Raw genomic sequence first — 25,724 nt, 5'->3', positions numbered from 1 at the left:
GAGGGGAAAGACCCCGGGTCCCACCCCCAACTCACTCATGGGGCAGCCGGTGCTCTCTCATCAGCACCGGGGCAGTGTCCCTGCGGCTGCACCCCGAACTGCTCGGCTGCCGTGCTGTGCCGATCCTGTTCCCAGCCGGGCCGAGGCGAAGGGAAAGCGAAAGCGGCCCTGGCAGCCCCGTTCCCTCCCTATCCTCAGCCTTGATCCCCCCAGGCTGCGGGGCCACTTTCATTTTTCCCTGCGGGCAGCTGCTGCGTTCAGACACTTTGACTCTGCCCTGCTGCCCCAGCCCAGCTGCTGACAGGGACCCGGGGGGGAGCTGCGCAGGGGGCTCTGGGAGCTGGGGGTGGCTTGAGCTGGCCCCGTCATGTGCGGGCGTGGCTGGCACGTCCTGCTCTGGGCCTGGTGCCAAGTCCTCTGCTCTCGAGCGCTTGGCAGCAGCACGTCTGCTAAGCCCTCGCTCGTGCCAACCCTGGCCCAGTGGCTGGGGTCCAGGGTTCAGATTGGCATGGGGAGCCTGGATTTAAAACCCGATCCCTGTACAGCGCCATCTCTCTATCCCCCAACTCGGTGACATGTGAGCCCCTGCGGGAGGCACCCACCCATGCCAACGACTCTGAGCCTGACCGATGTCCGGCTCGTTTCCCAGCCTGGATAAAGCCCCTCGGCCCCTGGCAGCTTTGACATGAGCCGCTCCAGGAGCGAACCCGCTGCCAAGCCCCAGTAATCCGGCAGGAGCATGTCAGCGAGATGAGCGGGCGGCACAGGCTCAGGGCACGCTTGATGTCCCCTCGCCTGCTTCTCTACGGCGTGACTCCTCCATGCCAAGCTAGTGCCGCTAGACTGTCCATCTGGGTAGCCAGGGCTGTCCCTCCCTGCAGCCCAGTACGTGGGGGTGTCTTGGGGTGACCAGACAGCAAGTGGGAAAAATCGGGACGGGGGTGGGGGGGTAATAGGAGCCTATATAAGAGAAAGCCTCAAACATCGGGACTGTCCCTATAAAATTGGGACATCTGGTCACCCTAGTACAGGGGTAGGCAACCTATGGCACGCGTGCCATAAGGTGGCACGTGAGCTGATTTTCAGTGGCTCTCACACTGCCTGGGTCCTGGCCACCGGTCCGGGAGACTCTGCTTTTTAATTTAATTTTAAATGAAGCTTCTTCAACATTTTAAAATCCTTATTTACTTTACATACAACAATAGTTTAGTTCTATACTATAGACGTATAGAAAGAGACCTCCTAAAAACGTTAAAATGTCTGACTGGCACGGGAAACCTTAAATCAGAGTGAATAAATGAAGACTCGGCACACCACTTCTGAAAGGTTGCCAACCCCTGGTCTAGTATCTGGTTGCATAGCATGGCGCTGGCGTGAGTGGCTAGCCCAGGGCTCGGGGTCAGGCAGGCATGTGCTGGCAGTGAGGGTGTGAATGGCTTGGCCCCTGTAACAAAGTGGGAATGTTCTTAATGTTGTCTCTGAATATGGTGTGGGTGCCTCAGTTTCCCCTTTGCAGTTCTTAGGTATCTAGGTGGGGGGATCAGGCTGTGTAATTGTTGCAGAGCCCAAGTGGGCCCCTGTGATCCTGTCTGCACAGAGAAGGGCCGACTCCCTGTCTCCTGATGGCCTGGGCCCCTCCCCGGCAAAGGTGCCAGCTGAAGGTGTTGGAGAACAAAGAGATCAGGTGACCTCCTGGCCCAGGAAAGAGACAAAGGCCAGAGGAGGGGCTGGAGAGTCTCAGTTTGGAGCTGGCTGGGGAAATGGAGGGGAGCCCAGACAGGGCTCTCGCCTCCCTGTGTTATACCAATAAAAACTAGGAGGATCTTATTAAAGGGGACAAGATAAAGATGCCACATTTGTTATGATAATTTGATTTATGACCAATAACTAATATTTTAATCCTTATACACACACCTTGTACCTAATACCCACCCACATCAGATGTTCTGCAGCTGCTGCATAGTTACCAGTCCTGCTTGAGTCCGTGGCTTGAGTTGGCAGCTTGGGTTCGTAGCTTGTGGCGGTAACTGGCCAGGAAAGCCGGGCACAAGGACGAGCTGGGTCTCTGTCGGGCGCACCGATGCCCTTCCATGTTGGCAGCAGAATGTTACCCTCCTCCAAAGTTTTCCATCTCACCCATCCTTTTTGTAGGCTTTAGTTTGAATCCAGAGTCTATAGGTCTTGCTGTGTCACGCTGCCTCTGGGTTTGGTGATTGATCACCCGTCCATTGCAGACATGACTTTCAGCCTCGGACCTGGCTCTGATCTTCCTTCTATTGTACCTTTTCTTTTTAGGATGGATTCTTCTTACTTTGTTAGGGCTCTTGTCTGCATCTTCAGCCGTTGGTGTTTGAACTCTATTTAATCAGGACAGGCTGGGGCTGGAGGTTGAGTCCATTATCCATACATCCCTCATTCACACGTCTAAACTAAACTAATAAGATTACAGCAGGGTTTGCGAAAATGAAGGTTGCAGCAAGCCCTTACAAAATGGAGTCAGCGTTTTAAAATGGGGTTTGAATTACAATATGGCAAACAGGTTTCAGAGTAGCAGCCATATTAGTCTGTATCCGCCAAAAGAACAGGAGTACTTGTGGCACCTTAGAGGCTAACACATTTATTAGAGCATAAGCTTTCGTGGACTACAGCTAGGGTGACCAGACAGCATGTGTGAAAAATCAGGACAGGGAGTGGGGGGTAATAGGAGCCTATATAAGAAAAAGCTCCAAAAATCGGGACATCCGGTCACCCTAACTACAGCCCACTTCTTCGGATGCATATAGAGTGGAACATATATTGAGGAGATATATATACACACAGACAGAGAGCATGAACAGGTGGGAGTTGTCTTACCAACTCTGAGAGGCCAATTAAGTAAGAGAAAAAAAACTTTTGAAGTGATAATCAAGCTAGCCCAGTACAGACAGACAGTTTGATAAGAAGTATGAGAATACTTACAAGGGGAAATAGATTCAATGTTTGTAATGGCTCAACCATTCCCAGTCCTTATGGCAAACAGTGAACAGAAGTTACGCTGTAGGCAAGTGTAATAAATGGTGAACAGAAGTTACAATACTGAAACAGTGCAAGTCTCAGTGATTTAAGCAGGAATTGGATTGATAGTGAAACTTACAAAGGCAGCTGACTGAACAGCTATGGCTCTTAACAAGCATCTTAACTGTTAATTAGCCAGTTATTGGGGTAACCGGTTTTATGAATGAATATTGTTTCATTCATAAAACTTTGCTTATGAAGTTACATTAATAAAGTGAACAATTAAAAACAATTTCATTCATCAGTTCTACACCTGCCCCCCAGAATGGACCCGGCGGAGGGGTCCCGTTCGCTGGACCTACAAGCTCTGTTTTAGACCATGTTCCTGTCGTCTAATAAACCTCTGTTTTACTGGCTGGCTGAGAGTCACGTCTGACTGCGAAGTGGGGGGTGCAGGACCCTCTGGCTCTCCCAGGACCCCGCCTGGGCGGACTCACTGTGGGAAGTGCACGGAGGGGCATATGCTGAATGCTCCCAGGAGAGACCCAGGAGGTGAAGCCGTGTGAGCTTCTTGCCCTGGAGACAGTCTGCTCCGAGGGAGAGGAGGCTCCCCAGAGTCCTGACTGGCTTTGTGGGGAGCAGTTCCAGAGCATCGCCCGGGGACTCTGATAAGCCCCGCTAGGGGATACCGTGCTTGTGCCATGCCCCCATGAGCAGCTGCCCCAAAGGCATGATGGGACAAACCCCCCCAGGACTGGGTGATAGAGGGGCTGGCAGGGGCGGCGAGTTCTATGGGCCCCTGGTGCCCGGGATCCAGCAATATTGAGGGCCCAGCACCACCAATATTTGGGGCCAGGTCTCTCGCCTGGCTCTGCCTGGTGCCCCCAGCCCCCACTTGCTGCCCCCACATGCATCCCTGGGCCCGGGCAGTCCCTGCCGCAAGCAGGTGGGTGGCCCCTGCAGCTCCCCACTGCCTCCGCTCTGCTAGCTCCCGGCATCCACTGCCGCCGCAGGGTCCTAGTGCCCCCACCCACTCGTGCCAGGGCACTGCTCTCCCGCCTCAGACCCCTGCCTTTTCCGGTGGGACCCCCCACACCTCAAACCCCTCACCGCAGCCCTGCCCCCACCCCTGCCCCAGCCCTGAGCCCCCCCACCCCTCAGCCCGCACCCCCCCACATCCCAACCCTCTGCCTCAGCCCTGAGCCCCCAAACCCCTCATCCCCAGCCCACCCCACAGCCCGCACCCCCCCCACCCCTCATCCCCAGCCCACCCCAAAGCCCACCCCCCCCACATCCCAACCCTCTGCCTCAGCCCTGAGCCCCCAAACCCCTCATCCCCAGCCCACACCCCCCCACATCCCAACCCTCTGCCTCAGCCCTGAGCCCCCAAACCCCTCATCCCCAGCCCACCCCAGAGCCCGCACCCCCCACCCCAAACCCTCTGCCCCAGCCCTGAGACCCCACACCCCTCATCCCCAGCCCTGAGCCCCCCCCAAACCCCTCATCCCCCGCACCATCCCACCCCAGAGCCCTCACCCGCCTGCACCCAAACCTTTTATCCCCAGCCCACCCCACAGCCCGCACCCCCCACCCCAAACCCTCTGCCCCAGCCCTGAGCCCCCCCAAACCCCTCATCCCCAGCCCACCCCACAGCCCGCACCCCCCACATCCCAACCCTCTGCCTCAGCCCTGAGCCCCCAAACCCCTCATCCCCAGCCCACCCCAGAGCCCGCACCCCCCACCCCAAACCCTCTGCCCCAGCCCTGAGACCCCACACCCCTCATCCCCAGCCCTGAGCCCCCCCCAAACCCCTCATCCCCCGCACCATCCCACCCCAGAGCCCTCACCCGCCTGCACCCAAACCTTTTATCCCCAGCCCACCCCACAGCCCGCACCCCCCCACCCCAAACCCTCTGCCCCAGCCCTGAGCCCCCCCAAACCCCTCATCCCCAGCCCACCCCACAGCCCGCACCCCTCATCCCCAGCCCACCCCACAGCCCACACCCCCCCACATCCCAACCCTCTGCCTCAGCCCTGAGCCCCCAAACCCCTCATCCCCAGCCCTCACCCCCCCACCCCAAACCCTCTGCCTCAGCCCTGAGCCCCCCCAAACCCCTCATCCCCAGCCCTCACCCCCCCACCCCAAACCCTCTGCCTCAGCCCTGAGCCCCCAAACCCCTCATCCCCCGCACCAGCCCACCCCAGAGCCCGCACCCCCCCCAAACCCTCTGCCCCAGCCCTGAGCCCCCCCACCCCTCATCCCCAGCCCGCACCCCTAGCCCACCCCACAGCCCACACCCCCCCACATCCCAACCCTCTGCCTCAGCCCTGAGCCCCCAAACCCCTCATCCCCAGCCCACCCCAGAGCCCGCACCCCCCCACCCCACCCCCTCATCCCCAGCCCACCCCACCCCAAACCCTCTGCCCCAGCCCTGAGCCCCCCAAACCCCTCATCCCCACAGCCCTCACCCCCCCACATCCCAACCCTCTGCCCCAGCCCTGAGACCCCCCAAACCCCTCATCCCCAGCCCACCCCACAGCCCTGAGCCCCCCCACCCCTCATCCCCAGCCCACCCCACAGCCCACCCCCCCCCCACATCCCAACCCTCTGCCCCAGCCCTGAGCCCCCCCACGCCACAGCCCCGCCCCCACGCGGACATGACCGAGTCTCTGTCTCAAGGCGGGGGGGGTCGGGGGGGCACTTGGCCGGGCCGCAGTGACCCGCAGTGACGCGGCTGGGTGGGGGCGGGGCGGCCCCTGTGGAGGGCCCGTGGGCTCCTGCCCCCCCTCCCGCTGCAAGGGGGGCGGGGCGCTGAGGCGCCAACGGCTGCAGCGCGAGCCCGACCCCGGCCGCCTTTTGGCGCCTTTTTCCAGCTCCTCGCGCCGGGGCGGCCGTTGGGCTCCGGACTCCGGCCCCGCCCACCGAGGCTCTCTCAGCCAATCACAGCGCAGGGGGCCGGCGAACTGCCCCGGCAACAGGCACCACCCCCTCCCGTAACCCCCACACGCCGCGCGCATGCGCAGTGACAGATTTCACTGCTCCCCTATTGATTTCTTGGGGTGCTCCCTCAGAGCCCCCCCCAGGTGCTGACTGGCCCCTGGGGTGGGGGGGGGGCCTTCCACATCCTGTGGGGGAAGGGACTGGGCCGTAGCAAAGGGGGGAGGGGCGCAGTCCCGCCAAGGGGGGGCCAGACTTCGGTTGGCCCCAGTATGGCCGCCCACCCCACAGCATTCGTTCCAAAATGGCCGCCCAGCTCAAGGTGGGGCGAGAGCACCCCCCGCACTAGGGCGGGCATGGGGCAGGTGAACGGATACGCTCCCCCGGCATGGGGGTGGGCGGTGGCCATGCCACAGGTGGGCGGGCGGGTGTTTGGGTCACACCAATATGGCCGCCGAACCTGAAAGGGGGCGAGTGGGCAACAGTGACGCCCCCCCCCAGGGAGTTAGCTGGGTAACTCTGTCCCCGCCTGCAGTGGGGAGGCTCTTTAGCCCACACGTAGGCTGCGGGGACTGTGGTCATGCCAAGGATGGAGGAGAGTTTGGTTTGCTCCGATATGGCCACCCACCCCGGCATGGGGGGAGAGTGACCCCCGGGGCAGGGATTAATGGGTTGAGAGCACTGGGACCCTCCTGGGGGGTGGGGTGGGGGGAGAGCATGGTGTGTGTGTGTGGGGGGTCATGCCAAGAGTGACCAAGAGGTTAGTTTGTTCAGACGTGGCCGACCACCCTTAAATGGGGAGAAAGGGCAGGAGCACAGGCAGAAAGCCACCGACTGAGAGCACCGATCCCCAGCATACCCCAAGGGGAACCCTGGGGTGTATAAAATACACGGCACTGTCAGGTGACGCCCCTCCACCCTTTAGTACAGCCAGCTCGGGTAACCTCCCTTCTGCCTCTCCCTCTTTCTAGAGCAATGCCGAAGCCCCCAGTGCTTCCGCCATGCTGCCCCGCCAGCCTGGGCTATGTCGCCGAGCCGTGCTCCCTGGCGGGGCAGTTACACCAGCACGCGACTGAGGGCAGGCTCAAGAAGGCCAAGAGGCTGCTGAAGAGAGGTAAAGCCCCTCAGTGAATCCGCCCTGGCCTAGAGAGACCATGGATCCAGCGTGCAAGGCTCTGCCATGAACTGAGTGTCCAAGCCGAGATGGGAGCATTGCATGCTGGGAGCTGGGGTCCCCATGAGCCACACTCCTGCAGCTCGGATGAAGATGGGAGCGTTGCATGCTGGGAGATGTGGTCTCTGTGGGTCACACCTTTTGGGTGATGGGCCATATTCCTGGTCAGCTGTGGGTAATCTTTGTGCCTGCCTCCTTAGGGGTGGATGTGGACGGCCAAAACACAGCTGGACAGACAGGTCTCTTCGTCGCCGCACTGCTGGGACACACCGCGGTCGCCCGGCTCTTCCTCCGGTTCAGAGCAGATCCCAACCAGTGAGTGGCCCTCATGGTGGAGCCAGTGGCCTGAGAGAGGAAAGGTCCCATATCCCATTCCCCTCCCCCGGAGCCAACCAGTCCCCTGTCTGGGGCCAGATCGGAGCTGGCGCCCTGGGAAGGCTCTGGATCCCATTCCCCCAAGCCAGACTGGAAGCAGTGCATTGTGGGAAAATCTTCCCTTGTTGCCCTGGGGTCTCGGCAGTGCCTCCTAACACCTGTCCCGTGCACGTCCTTCCCCAGCCGGTGTTTCGATGGCAGCACCCCTGTCCACGCCGCCGCCTTCTCCTGCCAGCGGCCCCTCTTCGCCCAAGTCCTGGAGGCGGGGGGTGACCTGAGACGCCATGATCAGCAGGGCAGGACCCCCCAGGACTGGGCCGAACAAGCTGGGAGTGACCAGAATGCCGAGGTACCTATGCAATCGAGGTGGGCGGCCTCCAGTGCTTAATTGGTAATGACAGAGGTGCCTGGGCTCAAGCAATTTTTGTATACTCACAACCGATGCAGGAAGCCCAGAGACACCGGGGCTCTGAACCGCCCGGCCCGGGGGCACCGGGGCTCTGAACTCCCAGTCCCGGAGGTGCCGGGCTCTGAACCGCCCAGCCCAGAGGCGCCGGGGCTCTGAACCGCCTGGCCTGGAGGTGCCAGGCTCTGAACCGCCCAGCCCAGAGACGCTGGGGCTCTGAACCACCAGGCCCGGAGGTGCCGGGCTCTGAACCGCGCAGCCCAGAGACGCTGGGGCTCTGACCCGCCCGGCCCGGAGGCGACGGGGCTCTGAACCGCCAGGCCCAGAGGTGCCGGGCTCTGAACCGCCCAGCCCAGAGACGCTGGAGCTCTGAATTGCCAGGCCCAGAGGTGACGGGCTCTGACCCGCCCGGCCCGGAAGCGACGGGGCTCTGACCCGCCCGGCCCGGAAGCGACGGGGCTCTGAACCACCAGGCCAAGAGGTGCCAAGGCTCAGCCCTGGCAAGCCCTGGCACAAATTAAGCACTGGGGGCCTCTGTATGGGATAAGGAGCTTAGCCTGAATTGTCTGCCTGTCGCCCCCTCCAGGTGCTGGCATTCATTCAGCAGTGCCGTGCCCGAATGGTGGGGCTGACTCAGCATGGGGAGCAGGGAGCCACACAGACGCTTTCCAGCAGGGTAGGGGGCTCGCCACGCAGCCCGCGTTCCTTCTTCTCCTCCCTGTCCTCCCTGCTCTCTGCTTCCTTCTGGTAAGACCCCCTCCCCACAAAGCTGGGGTTCTGACAGTGCAGCAGCTCCCAGCATGCATTGCTCCATCTTGATCCCAGCAGCCATTCTGATGTGAGTGGATGGGAGGTAGCGCATGAGGTTACCATCCCCGTCATGCACTGCTCCGATGAGACTCAGGTAATGTAGCATGTAATGCTCTATCGCAGGGGTAGGCAACCTATGGCACGCGTGCCGAAGGCGGCACACGAGCTGATTTTCAGTGGCACTCACACTGCCCAGGTCCTGGCCACCGGTCCAGGGGGCTCTGCATTTTAATTTAATTTTCAATGAAGCTTCTTAAACATTTCAAAAATCGTATTTACTTTACATACATGTGACGAAGTGGGACTGTTCTTAATGTTTTCCTCAGTTTCCTCTATGCAGTTCTTAAGTATCTAGGTGGTGGGATAAGAGTGTATGGTTGCTGCAGAGCAAAGGGCCAGGGTACATAAATGCCGGACACTCTGTCTCCTAGCAACTGATGGCCTGGGCCCCTCCTCTGCAAAGGTGCCAACTGAAGGCGTTGGAGACAAAGGGATCAGGTGACCTCCTGGCCTGGGAAAGAGACAAAGCCCAGAGAAGGAGGGGCTGGACGGGAGTTTGAAGCTAGCTGGGGACTGGAAGGGAGGGCAGATCTGCCTCGCTGGGCCCCAGAATGAACCCGGCGGAGGGGTCCCGTTTGCTGGACCTACAAGCTCTGTTTTAGACCATGTTCCTGTCGTCTAATAAACCTCTGTTTTACTGGCTGGCTGAGAGTCACGTCTGAGTGTGAAGTGGAGGGTGAAGGACCCTTTGGCTTCCCCAGGACCCTGCCTGGGCAGACTCGATGTGGGAAGTGCACGGAGGGGCATATGCTGAATGCTCCCAGGAGAGACCCAGGAGGTGAAGCCGTGTGAGCTTCTTGCCCTGAAGACAGTCTGCTCCGAGGGAGAGGAGGCTCCCCAGAGTCCTGACTGGCTTTGTGGGGAGCAGTTCCAGAGCATCACCCGGGGACGCCGTGACAATACATCAATAGTTTAGTTATATATTATAGACTTATAGAAAGTGACCTTCTAAAAACGTTAAAATGTATTACCGGCACGTGAAACCTTAAATTCGAGTGAATAAATGAAGACTTGGCACGCCACTTCTGAAAGGTTGCCGACCCCTACTCTATCGTGACATGAGTGGATAGGGAGTGTCTGGGTTAGTGCTGGCTAAAGATGGTGTGTTGCATGCTGGGAACTATCGTATAGAGCCACGGCCTGTCCACTCCCATCAAGATGGAGCATTGCATGATGGGACCTGCAGCCTCACAGGCCATAGTCCTGTCTGAGCATGTCAAGGTGATGCACTGCATTCTCGGGGAGCGGGAAACCTATTTTTATTTGGTGGCATGAAACAGCCTCAAGAGTGGATGGCTCACTCCAAAAACTGCTGCTACTCACACCTTCTTGTTAACTGTTTGAAATGGGCCACCTTGATTACATTGACCTCATTAGCGCTACACAAGTGATTTCCACCCCTTCTTGTCAACTGTTGAGAATAGCCCACGTCCACCTTAATTGAATTGGCTCCTTAGCACTGACCCCACTTGGTAAGGCAACGCCCATCTTTTCATGTGCTGTGTATTTATACCTGCTACTGTATTTTCCACTCCATGCATCTGATGAAGTGGGTTCTAGCCCACGAAAGCTTAGGCCCAAATAAATTTGTTAGTCTCTAAGGTGCCACCAGACTCCTAGTTGTTTTTGCTGATACAGACTAACAGGGCTACTCCTCTGAAACCAGCCTCAAGAGGGCAGCACAGGGGTGGGGGCTGGTTATAACTGAAGTGTCTGTCTCTGAGACCCCTTGTGACTCCAATCTAGGGAGACCAGACAGCAACTGTGAAAAATCGGGATGGGGTGGGGGGTAATAGGCTTCTATATAAGAAAAAGCCTCAAATATCGGGACTGTCCCTATAAAATTGGGACATCTGGTCACCCTACTCCAGTCCCTGCTATTTAGAGATGCTCCCCTCCTCTCTCTGCCACAGTGAAGTGCCAAAATGGGGTGGGGTGGGCAGGGGGTTAGTACGTAAAAGTTTAACTTTCAGCCTGCCGCACAGGTCTCTGGACAGCTCCGGGACGGATTGGAGTGGCAGGGGGCCTGTGGTGGGGTTTGGCCAGGTAAGCAGGGGGGTGGTTTCAGGTAAACAGGGGTCTCTGTTTGGACTGGTGAAGGGGGCATTCCCAGGTAGCAGGGGTCCCTGAATGGCTGGAGGGGTGGAGGGTGCTCCCAGGTAAGTGGGGGTCCCTGAAGGGATGGGGCATTCCCAGGTAAGTGGGGCCCTTGAATGGCTGGTGTGGGGGCAGTATGAAGCTCACGGGCTAAGGGCATGGTTGGCACAGCCGGGTGGGGGGTAACCTGATCTCCACGGGGGGCAGTCCCATCTGATCACCCTTGTGTACCCCCCCCACAGCTGTGCCCCAGTGGCCCCCTGCGCCCCAGTTTCGCCTCTGTCACCCCCATCGCGGACCCGGACGAGCTGCTGCGGGCCCAGGCCGAGCCGGACCGGAGCTATGAGAATGGGCCCTACACACTCATGAGCAAGTAAGAGTGGGGGAATGGGGTATGTGAGAGGGTGATCCCCGATGCTGACCCCACCTTTCTACCACCCAGCTGCCTATGGAAGGGACAGCTCGTCACTGTGCGAGGGCTGAAACCGGAGCCCCCAGGCAGCAGGCCCCATGGCCCCACAGACCTGCTGGTGGCAGAGCAACAGCACTGCAGGTAGCACCTCCACCCCACCCCAGGGAGCCCCGCCCACTGAATCCCACTGCCCCGGGCATCCTGGCTCCGGGGAACCCCGGCCACCTAATCCCACTGCCCCGGGCATCCCGGCCCCGGGGGGCCCTTCCCCTCCGAATCCCACTGCCCCGGGCATCCCGGCCCAATCCCACTCACTGTCCCGGGCATCCCGGCCCTGGGGGGCTCTTCCCCTCTGAATCCCAGCCCTGTGAACCCTCCCTTCCCCCGTTAGCCATCACTGCCCCTGTCCCCATGGGGAGCCTCTCCTGTTAGCGGAGCGGCTGTGGCTGCCCCTCCTTTTCCCCGTGGGAGGCCCTGCATTGGGCTACACCTCAATAAGCCGCCCTCTCCCTTGTAGCCATCTGCACCACCCGCAGCTGCTGCTGCTCCTGGCCGTGAGCCCTTCCCTGGACCTGCGCGAGGTGCGTCTGGTGTTTGAGAGGGTGGAGATGGGCTCCCTCTACTGGGCCCTGCACCAGGAGGTGAGCTGGCCTGGGGCCAGGGTGAGGGGCTCCCTCTACTGGGCCCTGCACCAGGAGGTGAGCTGGCCTGGGGCCAGGGTGAGGGGCTCCCTCTACTGGGCCCTGCACCAGGAGGGGAGCCGGCCTGGGGACAGGGTGAGGGGCTCCCTGTACTGGGCCCTGCACCAGGAGGGGAGCCGGCCTGGGGCCAGGGTGAGGGGCTCCCTGTACTGGGCTCTGCACCAGGAGGGGAGCCGGCCTGGGGCCAGGGTGAGGGGCTCCCTCTACCGGGCCCTGTCTTAAGAGGGGAGCCGGCCTGGCGCCGGTGTGACAGGCTGTTTGTGCAAGGAGGTGGGATGGGAACATGGGGGGGCAAGGGGCTCCCCACTCATGCTGTGTCTCCTGCTGCAGGCACCCCGCCCCCCGGCACCCCCCTCCTGCCTGGCCGCCTTGCGCCTGCTGTTGCAGCTGTGTGAGGCGCTGCTGTTCCTGCACGGGCAGGGGTATGTGCACCGCGCTCTCACCTCCCACGCAGTCCAGCTGGCACGCCCCGGCCTGGCGAAACTCGGCAGCCTGGAGTACATGCAGCCACGGTGAGTCCTGTCAGGGTGAGGCCTGGGGGACCCTCGGAGAACCCCACTCTGAAGCCTCTCTCCCTTGGCTTTCAGGGCCGAGACTGGGTCTCGGGACCCCACACCACCCCCTGAGCTCTATAACTGGCTGCCCCCGGAGGTGATCCGTGACCGCCCAGCCTCCACGACCTCCGACCTGTACAGCTTCTGTGCCGTCACCCAGGAGATCTTCACAGGTCAGCGCCCGGCGAGGCGGAGTGGGGCTGGACCCTCGCCATCAATCTAACCCAGCCACTCTGTGTTCCAGGGAGGTGATGGGCAGGGGAGTGGGGCCAGCCCCCCCGGAGCTAACCCGGCTGCTCTGTGTTCCAGGCACCGGCCCTGGGAGGTGATGGGCAGGGGAGTGGGGCCAGCCCCCCCGGAGCTAACCCGGCTGCTCTGTGTTCCAGGGAGGTGATGGGCAGGGGAGTGGGGCCAGCCCCCCCGGAGCTAACCCGGCTGCTCTGTGTTCCAGGCACTGGCCCCTGGGAGGTGATGGGCAGGGGAGTGGGGCCAGCCCCCCCAGAGCTATCCCGGCTGCTCTGTGTTCCAGGCACTGGCCCCTGGGAGGTGATGGGCAGGGGAGTGGGGCCAGTGTGAGCCCCCCTGGAGCTAACCCGGCTGCTCTGTGTTCCAGGCACTGGCCCCTGGGAGGTGATGGGCAGGGGAGTGGGGCCAGCCCCCCTGGAGCTAACCCGGCTGCTCTGTGTTCCAGGTGCCGTGCCCTGGTACGGGGCGGCGGGTGCGGCTGTGCGGCAGTGGATGCAGGCAGGCCGGGCTCTGGCCCCCGATGCCTGCGTGCCCCCACCCTGCTATGAGGTGGTGAGGGCTGGGCTGGCCTTCCGGGAGCGGGAACGCTGTGGCTCCCTGCCTGACATTCGCTACGTCCTGCGCAAGGCCCTGCAGGTAACGGGGGGAGGGGATTCCCTGGGGGGATTCCCCACCCTGCTCTGCCCCACCAGGATCTAACTGACCTGTCCATCCCCTTCCCAGGAGGCCGCGGGGCGGCTGGGCGGCCCGCTGTCCCTGTCTCCCAGGAGGCTGTGCGCGTGGGCAGGAGAGGCCTGGACCCCCCTGGAGTGCCTCCCTGCAGCCCCTGCAGGTGAGAGCCATGGGGTGCGGGTGGGGTGGACAGGGGGTACTGACGCCAGGCCCTCACCCCCACCCCTCTGCTCCCCAGAACCACTCTACTATGAGGTAGGGGATGGCAGTCCAGAGCGGGCAGCAGCCGATGGCAACGCAGGCCGATGGGCTGAGGTAAGGGGGTGGGGCAAGACCCTGGGACAGCATCTGGGGGCAGGTATCAGGAGGTCGGGATGAATGGGGTGCAGGCAGGGTCCAGGGGTGGGGGTGAGAATGGCTGGGTGGAAATCACAGGGTGGGCTCCAGCGCCCAGCTACCAGGAGTTGGTAAGTGCAGGGCGGAACGGCTGGGCACAGGCACCAGGGGCAGAGTGAGGGAATGAGGGGGTAAGGGCCAAGGAACAAGGTAAAGAGATGAGGAATGGGGCAGGATTCACTCCAGCCCCCCAGCCCCTTTCTCAGCAATGCCCCCTGCTTCCCCCCAGCCGGGCAGTGGCAGCCCAGTGCCAGGGCTGCAGGGCAAGGGGCAGCCCAGCCCCCTGGCGCGCCAGGCCAGAGCAGCCTCAGACAGCAGCTTGGAGGTGGACAGCAGCAGCCAGGAGGAGACAAGGGGCAGTGAGAGTGGCAGCCCAGGCTCCAGCACCACGGTATGTGGGTCTGTGCCCCCTGCCCTGCTCGCCTCAGCTCCCCCGGCATTTAACCCCTCTGCGTCTGCATCTCCCCGGCCTGCACCCCGGCATCTAATCCTGTCTGCGTCTGCATCTCCCCGGCCTGCACCCCGGCATCTAATCCTGTCTGCGTCTGCATCTCCCCGGCCTGCACCCCGGCACCTAACCCCTCTGCGTCTGCTTCTCCCCGGCCTGCACCCCGGCACCTAACCCCACCTACGTCTGCTTCTCCCCGGCCTGCATCCCGGCACCTAACCCGTCTGTGTCTGCATCTCCCCTGCCCTGCACCCCTGACATCTAATCCCGTCTGTGTCTGCATCTCCCCTGCCCTGCACCCTGGCACCTAACCCCATCTATGTCTGCTTCTCCCCGGCCTGCATCCCGGCACCTAACCCGTCTGTGTCTGCATCTCCCCTGCCCTGCACCCCTGACATCTAATCCTGTCTGTGTCTGCATCTCCCCTGCCCTGCACCCCGGCATCTAACCCCGTCTGTGTCGGCATCTCCTCAGCCTGCACCCCCTGCCCTGCACCCCTGGCACCTAACCCTGTCTGTGTATCCCTGGCCTGCACCCCCGCAATCTAACCCTGTCTGCGTCTGTCTTCCCAGCCTGCACCCCCAGCACCTAGCCCCGTCTGTGTCTCCTTGGCCTGCACCCCCAGCACCTAAACCATCTGTGTCTGCATTTCCCCTGCCTGCACTTCCAGCATCTAAACCCGTCTGTGTCTGCATCTCCCCGGCCTGCACCCCGGAATCTAACCCGTCTGTGTCTGCATCTCCCCGGCCTGCAGCCCTGCATCTAACCCCACCTACGTCTGCTTCTCCCCGGCCTGCACCCTGGCACCTAATCCGTCTGTGTCTGCATCTCCCCGGCATCTAACCCGTCTGTGTCTGCATCTCCCCGGCCTGCAGCCCTGCATCTAACCCCACCTACGTCTGCTTCTCCCCGGCCTGCACCCTGGCACCTAATCCGTCTGTGTCTGCATCTCCCCGGCATCTAACCCGTCTGTGTCTGCATCTCCCCGGCCTGCACCCCGGCATCTAACCCCATCTACGTCTGCTTCTCCCCGGCCTGCACCCTGGCACCTAACCCGTCTGCGTCTGCATCTCCCCGGCCTGCACCCCAGCATCTAATCCCGTCTGTGTCTGCATCTCCCCGGCCTGCACCCCGGCATCTAACCACGTCTTGGTCTGCATCTCCTACTCCTGGGGGAATTCTGCGCCACTGAGCAATGCAGAATTTTGTAGAAATTAACATGCGTGCAGAATTTCCTTTCCCCCCCGCAGAAATGGGCTGCTGAACCCGGTAGAGCCCAGCTCGTACATAGAAGACACTGCTGGGGGGATGGGGAGGGAGCTGGAGGGCTCCTGGCAGCTGCAGCTCCCAGACTGCCCTGGGAGGAGAGGGCAGCGCGCAGGAAACTCCGTGCAAGCCTGGGATGAGCATCAGGCTGTTTCTCCCCCTGGATCCCTGGGCTCTGGGGGTGGATGTCTGAGCAAGGGGGGCCCCCTGGCTGGACTCTGGGGGGAGGGTACCTGGGCCGAGGGGGCTTGCGGCTGGGTTCTGCGGGAGAAGGGGTGCCGGTATCTGGGCCGGGGGACCCTGCGGTTGGGCTTTGCGGGGAGGTGTTGTGGGTGTCTGGCCCCCTGGCTGGGCTCTGGGAGGGGGAAGGGGGCAGAGAAACAGGAACTGGGTTGTCAGAGGGGTTTCTTTAACTCTCTGCTCCTGGGGGGATTTTTGTGTGCATCTGTATTGTTTCAGACGTACTTGCTGACAGGTATTTTGAAATAAATTACCAAAATAATTGAAACTGACATGATTATGTAGTGTTATTTTGACAAATACAATTTGCAGAATTTTTAATTTTTTGGTGCAGAATGCCCCCAGGCGTAGATAGTGCACTGTGAGGGTCACTGCAAATGCTGGGTGAGGGGCATTAGTCCCTGCAGAGTGGACGAGTCTCTGTTGGGCATCTGTCTCAGTGAGATGCAGTGAACACAGCTCACAGAGTGAAGCAGGAAGAATGCAGGCCCAGGTCGATGTTCAGTCTGAGGGGGCGGTGAAGCCACGTGGCTAACCTTGAAGGAAGTGTGAGACCCCTGGGGGGTCTGGCTCACTGAAGGGGTTCCTTCTAGACACAGTTCCAGAGCTGGGGCTGTAGCACTGATCCTCTGACTCTGTGACAACAGTCAGGTGGAGGCAACACCAGGGCGTAGCTAAGAACCAGGCCGCTGAAACCCACTGCGGCCAGAGCAGAGGGACAGCGCCAGGTCAGAGCTCCTGTTGACGATTAGCTGCCCTTAGGGTAGGTCTACACTACCCGGTAGTTCGGCGGCAAGCAAATCGAACTTCTGGGTTCGACTTATCTTGTCTGGACGAGATAAGTCGAACCCGGAATTGCTCGCCGTCAACTGCGGTACTCCAGCTCGGCGAGAGGAGTACCGTGAAGTCGACGGGGGAGCCTGCCTGCCGCGTCTGGACCGAGGTAAGTTCGAACTAAGGTACTTCGAACTTCAGCTACGTTATTCACGTAGCTGAAGTTGCGTACCTTAGTTCGAATTGAGGGGTTAGTGTAGACCAGGCCTTAGTGGTATGGCAACGCGTAAAACCCCCTTACACTCCTGGAGGCACCGCTGGGATTGTAAAGAGAAAAAACCAACTCCCTTTTATCCCGTGTGAGGCAGCATGGACAGAGGACAGGTCCCAGAGTGGTGTGACGGGGATGAAGTAGACCCACAACAGGCTGTGGTGGTGGGAGGCTTTGGCAGGGTATCTCCAGAGTACAGATTGTACAGGCCATGGCTACAGAAAAGGCCTCGGGCCAGGTCACCTTCCATGGCAGAAGCTATCAGGAGACAGAACAGAGATGGTATGCCTCCAGGAGGTTCGATGTGCAGATGGGACCTGGAGACATAACTGTGGATGGCGAGGGAATGCAATGGACTCTACAAGCTAGAACTATGCCCATGGGATGAGACATCTGACTTTCAAGGAGAAGTTCAGCGTTTTCCCCAGAGAATGGGAAATAGGGAAGAAGATCTGAGGGCATTGGATAGTCCTGCCCCATCTTCTCACCCTTTGACAGAAGATCATTCCTGAAGGCCATTACCCAGGCCATGGGACAAGTGGTAGGCCTGGAAGTTGGAACTAAGAACCTTTTCAGGGATAAAACCTACCCCTGCACATGAAGAAGAATTTGAGACCTGGTTGGATCATGCTGGTCAGATGGAATAGGAATGGGCATGCGCCAAAAGCGAAAAAAGAGACTAGTGGAAAGTCTGCACGGACCTGGGCCAGTAGCCCAGAGGCAACTGCAGCTGAATCAGAGCTTCCAAAGAAGAGAGGTAAAGTGGAGAGGATGTTATATTAAAATTCCAGACCACCCATCAGGAACTGGGAGAGAAGCTATCTCAGTATCTGGCAGAGGTGGAACAACTCCTGCGGAGGGTCCATTATAAGAAGGGAATTGCAGGGAGTGATTTGGATTGCCTCAGACTGGAGCAAGTTTGAAATGGTGTGAGACATGCTGGATTGATGCGATTAAAAGACAGAAAGGGAAATTCCCCATCTTTTTCTACACTGCCCAGAGAGGTCAGGGAATGGGAAACTCAGGACTCTAAAGATAACCCTTCCCGAGGGACTGAAATGTGTGTACTTTGGAAGCTGCTTAGTATAACATCCCTCCTGAAAGTGACGATAGGATGAGACAGCTAGGTGAATTGCGAGAGAAAGTAGCCGTCCTGACAGTGAAACAGCACTCTGTAGTGCAGAGGTAGGCACGTGTGCCGAAGGTGACACGTGAGCTGATTTTCAGTGGCACTCACACTGCCTGGGTCCTGGCCACCGGTCCGGGGGGGCTCTGCATTTTAATTTAATTTTAAATGAAGCTTCTTCAACATTTAAAAACCCTTATTTACTTTACATACAACAATAGTTTAGTTCTATACTATAGACGTATAGAAAGAGACCTTCTAAAAACGTTAAAATGTATGACTGGCACGGGAAACCTTAAATCAGAGTGAATAAATGAAGACTCGGCACCCCACTTCTGAAAGGTTGCCGACTCCTGGTCTAGTGTCTCCCCAACAAATGACAAGAGGTCAAGTATTTGTCCCCCAGAGCAAATGCGAGATGGACTGCTGGACTAAAGAGGCAGGGGTCAAGAAAGTCATAAGGCCTGGTGGAATCCTTGCCTCTTGGAGCCCATGCCTTTCTGTTGTTGATGTAGAGAGTTGGGGAACAATTTAAAGCCCTCTATGTCAGTAAGACAGTGGGAAACTTCAGAGCGATCAGAGAAGGACTCACCCTGGGTCCCGTAGTCACCTTCGCTCCCCCAACTCAAAGATGTGAAGGCTTAGGCTTTGCCTCCAGCTACGCCAGGCTTGGCTGTAGGACTGTGGACCAAAGTCTGAGGTTGGAGTGGCTATTGAGGGAATAGCATGTACAGCTGTTCTTCATAGTGGCTCTCAGCTTAGGGTTACCATATTTAAAAAATAAAAAAAGAGGCCCTGGCCCTGCCCCTTTCCCACCACCGGCCCCGCCCTAACTCCGCCCTACTCCGCCCATTCCCGGCCCCTTCCCCAAAGTCCCTGCCCTAACTCCCCCTCCTCCCTCCCAGCCACGCGGAAAGGGCTGCCCAAGCGCTACCGGCTTCATGGTTTGCCGGGCAGCCCCCAGACCCTGCGCCCCCGGCCGGCGCTTCCCCAGCGCAGCTGGAGCCCGGGAGGGGAAGCGCCCAGCTGGGGGCGCAGGGTCTGGAGGCTGCCCGGCAAACCGTGAAGCCGGTAGCGCTCGGGCTTCGGGCAGCCCCCTTGCCTCCGGACCCTGCGCCCCCGGCCGGGCACTTCCCCTCCCGGGCTTCAGTTGCTCTGCTCCTCTCCTGACTCTTCGGCTCTGTTTAAGAGCCGAGCTGCCCGAGCACTCCGGCTTCGGGCAGCCCCTATGCCTCCGGACCCTGCGCCGCCGGAGCAGAGCAGCTGGAGCCCGGGACGGGAAGTGCCCGACCGGTATTTTCCCGGACATGTTCAGCTTTTTGGCAATTCCCCCCGGATGGGGGTAACCCTATCTCAGCTCATTATTGTCTCTGAACACTTTTACTGGCAACATCTGCTCCATCTGCCCCTAACGGGGTTGGCCACATGGGGGTCAGGAGATGACCAGTGCCCATATCTGTGAAATATGCTAGTGAAGTTACAATTCCCAAAGGATGTGGTTGGAGTTGAGAGAGACACTCTTGCTTTGATCTGTCTCCACCAGATAGTCAAACCTGGCGCCTTGTATTGTAGGAACACATGCAGCCATGGCCGGAGCTTTGGCCCAGCTATGCCAAGAGTTTGCTGGACCTAAATATACACAAAGCCTGAAGCTCCATGTGCCGTGTTTGGATGTATACCAAGCTAAAGAAGGAGAGCGAGACCAGGTGGACTCGGAGGACCGGTGAAACTAGGATATGGGACTCCAGTTACCATTCCTGCTAGGATGGAATGGCTCAAGGGGATCAGAAGGCCACTGTCATGGAGTGTGGGGGAGACAAGGCCCTGCACCCCCGGCTTCCTGCGATTCACCATGACTCTCAGCCAGCCAGTAACACAGAAGGTTTATTTAGACGACAGGAACACAGTCCAAGACAGGTCTGGCAGGTACAGACAACAGGACCCCCTGAGTTTGGTCCATCTAGGGGCCCCAGGGACACCAGAGCCCTGTTGGGAAGCCCAAGCCCCGTCTGGGCTCCCCTCCCTTCCTGGGTTCTCATGTTACATGCTCAGGTATCCTCCCTCAAGGCCAGTCTCCCACCCCCAATGCAGACCGTCCCAGCAAAACTCCCCTGCAACCTTCCCAGGCCAACACTCCCCGCTCAGCATTCAAAGAACACATTAAGAACATTCCCACTTCGTCACAGCCACCAATCAATCAGTTGATCTTGGTTGAAGCCTCAGATACAGATGTGCTGCGGGGAGGACTGATGTTGAAGAGAGGTGTAGCCAAAACCTCGTCTCGTACAGAACGCGTCAGTAAAGCTACTGGTGGCTAATGAAACTGAGCACCCAATCACTATCCTTCAGGGAACTGTGTTAGTGCAGGTATACTGGGCTGCAGCGGTGGCCCATCTGCCCCCCGCAGGAAGATTATACCCATATTTGACCCAGAGAAGTTGAACTTTAGGAACTCCCCAATTCCTCTGGTGTGGAAAGAGAGATTGAAATGGAAACTCGTGCAGAGAGCCCAAGTGTTCTCCACTTGTGAGTGGGTTGGTCAACTCCTTGGCACATCACATTCCGCAGAATGATAGGCCTTTCTATGAAAGATCGAAGGGACTAGCACCTGCAGATATCGAAGATGTTCGGAAACCTGTGCAGGAGATGAAGACTGAAGGAATCCTACAAGTCTTTATGCCTCCCCAGTTGTTGTGGCCAGAAAAAAGAATGAGGATTATGCATTTGCATAGATTATCACATTTTGAATAGATGTACCTGACCAATGAGTGGATGATGCCTTAGAGTCACTGCCTAATAGGAAGCGGTTAGTAACTGCTTCTCAGATCCAAAAAGGAAAACCATCAGATACGCAAAAGAGCCTTCATCTGTCCACTCGGCTTCAGGGAATATGTGGGGCCATTCCAGAGATTAATTGAGTGGATGGTTGGGGGTGACATGAACCTTCTGCAAGTCCTGGTGTATCTGGATGACTTGATAGTATTCGGTTGCACTTTGGAAGAGCACGAAGAATGCTTATTAAAAAATGTATGACTGTCTGCAGTGACATGGATTGAAGCTAGCTCTAGACAAATGCCAGTTCTGTCAGGAAAACAAAGTCCGTAGGGCATACACTGCATCTCGAGATGGAGTTGCTGCAGATCCGGACAAACCAAAAACCCTGTGGACATGATCAAGCCCCTAAACCTTGAAAGAATTACAGGGTTTTTGTTTGTTGTTTTTTGGTCGGGGGGTTTCTGCAATTATTATAGGTGATTTGTAGCGGGATTTTCTGCCCTTTGTCATCCCTTAGATGAACTCACCAAGGCATATTCCCCATAGGAAAAGGGTATCTGGATGCAGAACCTGACAACTACCAGTCAAAGAAGCCAGTGGACTCTGTCGTGAGAATGCTGTTTTGATGTTAATAGATGCACTGGTGCATGCTCCTGTGTTAGCTTTTGCTGATACTAACTAACCGTATCTTCTACACATTGATGCTAATATGGAAGGATTTGGAGGAATCGTCTATCAAGAATATACAGATGGATGGGCAGGGCCGGATTAACCTTTTGTGGGTCCTGGTGCCTGGACCATGGCCCTGCTCCCTGGCCCACCCATGCTCCTCCCTGAGGCCGTGCCACAGCTCACATGGGGGCGGGGGGCAAAGAGGAGGGGTTGGCAGGTGGGGCCTCGGGGGGGGGGGGGAAGAGGCTAGGGTGGGATCTTCAGGGTGGAGCCCATGTGGGGACCCTTCCAAGTGTGGGCACGGTCCCATTTTAAACTCAATACTGTGGACGGGGACCAGTTGCTTATACCAGTAGGAGTCTAATATCTATCCAGCTCACAAACTAGCACCAAAGTGGGCTGTGGCCAAGAAATTTCATGATTATCTTTATAGAGCAAAATTCACAATCTGTACTGAAAACAATTCCTTAATTTAGGTCTTGAAGTCGGCCTGTTTGGATGCCACAGGGCATAGGTGGTTAGCAGCATTGGCCGCCTCTGACTTCCAAATGTAGTATCGCCCAGGGCCTGATGCATTATCCTGCCGGCTGGACAGAGAGGGTGCCAGGCCAGGAATGGACTGACATCCCAGCTCCTGGAGTGAGGGTTTGCATAAGCTAGCCTCTTAGCCTGAATCAGATGCACAATGGCATCATGGAACTGCTGGGAGCCCCTCCCAATGCTATACCCAAGGGGTATACAGATGCCACCCAACTGGATCTTACTTTGTTTCCCAGATTGCAAGGGGAAGATATTCGCACTCAAGAGCTCCCAGCCTGAAAGTGACCCTGACTGCTGAAAGCCGGGGGAGACCTGGGAATACCATACAGAATGCCCATCCAGCTGCAAAACTGATCTTGAGAGAGTGGAACCAGTTAACATCGAAAAGAGGCCTGTTCTATCGAGGGACTCACTTCATCACCATTATCATCAGCTGATGTTGCCAGGAGAATTCAGGGACCTGGTGCTGAAGTCCTTGCATGATGAAGGAGGGCACTTTGGGGTAGACCAGACACTTGGGAGGGTAAGAAGATGGTTCTATTGGCCCAGATTAGCGAGGGTTATAGAGGAATATTGGTAAGAATTGTGCCAGCTGTTGAGCTTGGAAGACGTTACCCAAACCATGTGCCCAGTTAGTTAACATCCAAAGCAAGCAACCCATGGATCTTGTGTGTTCCTAGAATCTGACAACGAAGGGAACACTAGCGTATTAGTGGTAACAGATCATTTCACTCAGTAAGCACAAGCATTCCCCGTGAAACATCAGCGCACTCCCGCTGTAGCCAAGATAGTATTGTGCACTACTGCTGGCCTTCCAGAATTCACTCTGATCCGGGGTGTGACTTTGCAACTACACTTATCAAAGAACTACTACAAATAATTGGGGCAAAGAAATCCCGGACCTCACCATATCACCCACAAGGGGCCCCACAGCCAGAACGTTTCACTGGGGCGCTTTTGAACATGCTTGGGACTCTCAGCCCGATACAAAAGCACAAATGGAGCCAACATGTTTCACAACTAGCACACACTTATAATTGTGCCAGGAATGATGCCACTGGATTCTCCCCTCGTTGTCTAATGTTTGTGAGGGAAGCGAGACTACCCGTGGACATTTGTTTTGGAGTGACTCCAGAGGGAGGTGGCCTTGACGTCTTCAGTGTGTAAAGAAAACAACACAACAACAGGAGAAACGCCTATTGACTGGCTATGGCTGCGGCAGTGAAGAGCGCAACTCAGAATAAGATCTGACGTGACCAGTGCATACGAGAGCAAGAACTACTCCCAGGTGACTGCGGTTTGATAAGGAACTCAGGAGTAAAATGGAAGAACAAGCCAGGAGACCGTTGGAAATCAGAACCCTATCAGGTTGTTCAGAAACGACCTGGGATTCCCATAGATCAGCTCCGGACAGAAGAAGGAAGGAGAGAGATCAGAACTCTTGCCAGGAATCGCTGGTTGGCAATTGGGCAGTTGGTACGGTTCCCTGGAAGTGAGCCGGCCACTACGTCTGCTAGTAGCAATCTGGCTGTCCCACAGAACTAGGATGGGCCGGCTGTGACAGAACAGAGACACGAAGGGGAGAGCATCATTCATCTCTGGCGATGAATGATTGGGGTTTAACTACTTTTATGAACCCCCCCAGAGCCTAGAATCGGGCTACGCTGTGAGGCCCCATTACAGCTCCCACTGGCAGATATGGCTGCAGAGCGGGCAGCGATGCCCAAGGAAGGGGAGGTGCTGCCCCCAGGAAGTCTCCTGTGCTGGATGCAGAACCTGCTGTGGAATTACAGCCCGTTCCAAGGAAGGTGCATGTTGCAGGGCCGACTGGGAGAGAGAGGCGAAGCCGCTTGCAAGGCTTACCCATGACCTGCCTGGTACCGCAGCCAATAGCCCTACCCGTGTGGGGCGTAGAGCTGGAGCTGCCGTGGGCACTGGTGAACGCAAGCGTAGCGAGGCTTGCCGTGTGCGTTAGTTACAACAGGTTGTAAGGAGGTTGTGAGCTGGGGTGCTCTTGCAACAGGAGAAACGCTGTTAACGTTGAGGGGATAGCGTTAAGGGGTGGGTAAAATCTATTAATTGAGTGTCGGGACGGCCGACTTTACCCCCCTATCCCCAGCATCTAACCCCGGCTGTGTCACCCGTAGGAGCCGGCCCGGCCCCAAGCCCTGCCCTGCGTGAGCAGCCTCCAAGCCTCAGCCTGCCTGCTGGATCAGGCCCAAGCCTCGCTGGAAACCCTGGAGCGCCGCTTTGCCTCTGGCATCCAGGCCCTGCAGGACTTCGTCAGCCTCCAGGGGGCGCTCCCGGCCCAGCGACGCTGCGGCAGGCGTGGGGCTGGCCAAACAGGGGCCACCCGGGCATGCTGCAGCCTGGGGGCCCTGCAAGGGTCCGGCCAGCCACCCATGGCCCCAGCAGGTGAGTCATACCTCCCAGCCTCCCCCCACTAGAACAGAGCAGGTGGGTTCCCCCCCAGCCCCTTCACACTGGGCTCCACCGAGCTCTGTGGATGGGGGGGTAGTAGGCAGCCCCCCTTGCAGAGCCCCAGGCGTGCTGCTCTGGGTGCCAACTTTGGGATCCCCTAGGTGCCTGGCTGACAGCACCAAGGAGCAGCACAGGGCCTGCCCAGCAATGCTGGCCCCCCACTCCTGGGGTGTGACTGCCCCCAGGCTGTTATCCCTCCCCCTGCCAAGGCCTGGCCAGCACCCCCTGACCTGGGGCCCCTCCTCCCACCCTGGCCAGGGCAGTGTCCCACACTCACCCACTCCCTCCTCCCCAGGCAAGCATAGCAGGGCCAGCACAGGGCCTGGGGGTCGTCCCCTGCAGACCCTCATCGATTTCTCTGCCTGGGTACGAATGCAGGAGCAGCAACAGGTAACGGAGAAAGGAGAACCCCCCCCCCCAGCTGCCCCCCCAGATCTGCCACCATCACCGACTCTCCCCCCCCCCCCCGCCGGTCTGTCTGCAGGGCCTGGGACGCTCCGACCTGGCCTGTGAGCTGACCCTGGACAGCCCCTTTGGCACCCTGCAGTCGTGAGTGGCCGGGCAGCCCTGCAGTGGGGAGGGAAGCAGAGGCCAGCGCTCCCCTCAGCATTTTACCCAGCAGCCTCTGCTGCAGTCCCCCACGTTGGGGAGGGAGGGAGCAGGGCTGAGAACCACCCTCCAGCACGTGTTATGGGGAGCAGCACCCCCTTGGGCAGCACATGACCCTGGCTCATGTCCCCGTTATCACAGCAGGCCTGGGAGTGGGGGGAGCGGTGAGGCGAGGGGGGCTGGGGCTGGAGAGCAGGTGTAATGGGAGGAGGGAGGCTGGTGGCTTGACAGATCCAGCTATCGCTCCCTGCAGCAGCCATGGGGTGCACCATGGGGGGGGGGGCTGGGCCACCCCCACCTCCCTGCTAACCTGCCCCCACTCCCCAGGCTGGACCTGCTGCAGGAGATCATAGACGAGCTGAAGGGCACGGGAGACGCCGGGACCAGGCGGCCGGAGGGCAGGGAGCAGAGCAGGTAGGGACACTGCCCCCCTCACCCAGCACCCGGGGCCTTCCCCCAGCCCTGCCACCCTCCACTAACCCCAGCTCCCCCCTCTAGGGCAGCACGACAGAAGAGGACAGCTCGGTCCCACGCAGCAGCCGAGAGTGGCACCGTGCCCCTGCGCCAGGACAGCTAGGGTGTGGGAGAGAGGGGGGCTTGGGCCTCCCTTTAAGACCCCCACCCCAACCGCTGTGAACGGGCCGAGATCTGCTCCCCCCTCGATGACAAATAAATGGCCTGGCCAGA

At 58.8% G+C, this 25,724-nt stretch overlaps 2 protein-coding genes across 5 annotated transcripts in view; one reads left to right on the top strand and one right to left on the bottom strand.

Moving 5' to 3' along the window:
• Positions 1 to 14,386, bottom strand: part of LOC135982781 (CD276 antigen-like) — an 18,513-nt gene extending 4,127 nt beyond the window's left edge. Inside the window, exons 1-2 of the mRNA XM_065590956.1 lie at positions 14,312 to 14,386; positions 12,411 to 12,486 (exon numbers count right to left, since the gene is read on the bottom strand). Of these exons, the coding sequence (XP_065447028.1) occupies positions 12,411 to 12,486; positions 14,312 to 14,386 (151 nt within the window). The remainder of the gene's footprint in view (positions 1 to 12,410; positions 12,487 to 14,311) is intronic.
• LOC122173328 (inactive serine/threonine-protein kinase TEX14-like) lies at positions 5,700 to 25,724 on the top strand. 4 transcript variants are annotated; one of them, XM_065591041.1, is made up of 19 exons: positions 5,701 to 6,078; positions 6,904 to 7,046; positions 7,307 to 7,421; positions 7,665 to 7,830; positions 8,474 to 10,803; positions 11,097 to 11,227; positions 11,297 to 11,407; positions 11,784 to 11,907; positions 12,298 to 12,479; positions 12,555 to 12,694; positions 13,213 to 13,403; positions 13,491 to 13,599; positions 13,678 to 13,754; positions 14,065 to 14,226; positions 24,095 to 24,362; positions 24,724 to 24,818; positions 24,913 to 24,977; positions 25,365 to 25,451; positions 25,536 to 25,724. In XM_065591041.1, the coding sequence occupies exons 5-19, from the start codon at positions 10,645 to 10,647 to the stop codon at positions 25,612 to 25,614; spliced, it is 1,980 nt and encodes a 659-aa protein (XP_065447113.1). In that variant the 5' UTR covers positions 5,701 to 6,078; positions 6,904 to 7,046; positions 7,307 to 7,421; positions 7,665 to 7,830; positions 8,474 to 10,644; the 3' UTR covers positions 25,615 to 25,724. The 4 variants fall into 4 exon arrangements, 3 of the variants coding, with proteins under 3 accessions (XP_065447111.1, XP_065447113.1, XP_065447112.1); XM_065591039.1 differs by having other exon boundaries at positions 5,700 to 6,078; positions 13,491 to 13,754; XM_065591040.1 differs by lacking the exon at positions 24,913 to 24,977 and having other exon boundaries at positions 13,491 to 13,754.

Source organism: Chrysemys picta, chromosome 4 (assembly GCF_011386835.1).
Source record: "Chrysemys picta bellii isolate R12L10 chromosome 4, ASM1138683v2, whole genome shotgun sequence".
Taxonomy (NCBI): domain Eukaryota; kingdom Metazoa; phylum Chordata; order Testudines; family Emydidae; genus Chrysemys; species Chrysemys picta.
The sequence above is the reverse complement of the archived record's forward strand: the minus strand, read 5'-3'. Positions and strand labels throughout refer to the sequence as shown.

Bases quoted from the DNA above. Each gene is read 5' to 3' on its own strand.
- LOC122173328 (XM_065591039.1), top strand. From the start codon at position 10,645: ATGCTCCCCTCCTCTCTCTGCCACAGTGAAGTGCCAAAATGGGGTGGG. The intron at 11,228-11,296 runs GTAAGAGTGGGG...TCTACCACCCAG, and splicing joins CCCTACACACTCATGAGCAA to CTGCCTATGGAAGGGACAGC. The intron at 13,755-14,064 runs GTAAGGGGGTGG...GCTTCCCCCCAG, and splicing joins ACGCAGGCCGATGGGCTGAG to CCGGGCAGTGGCAGCCCAGT.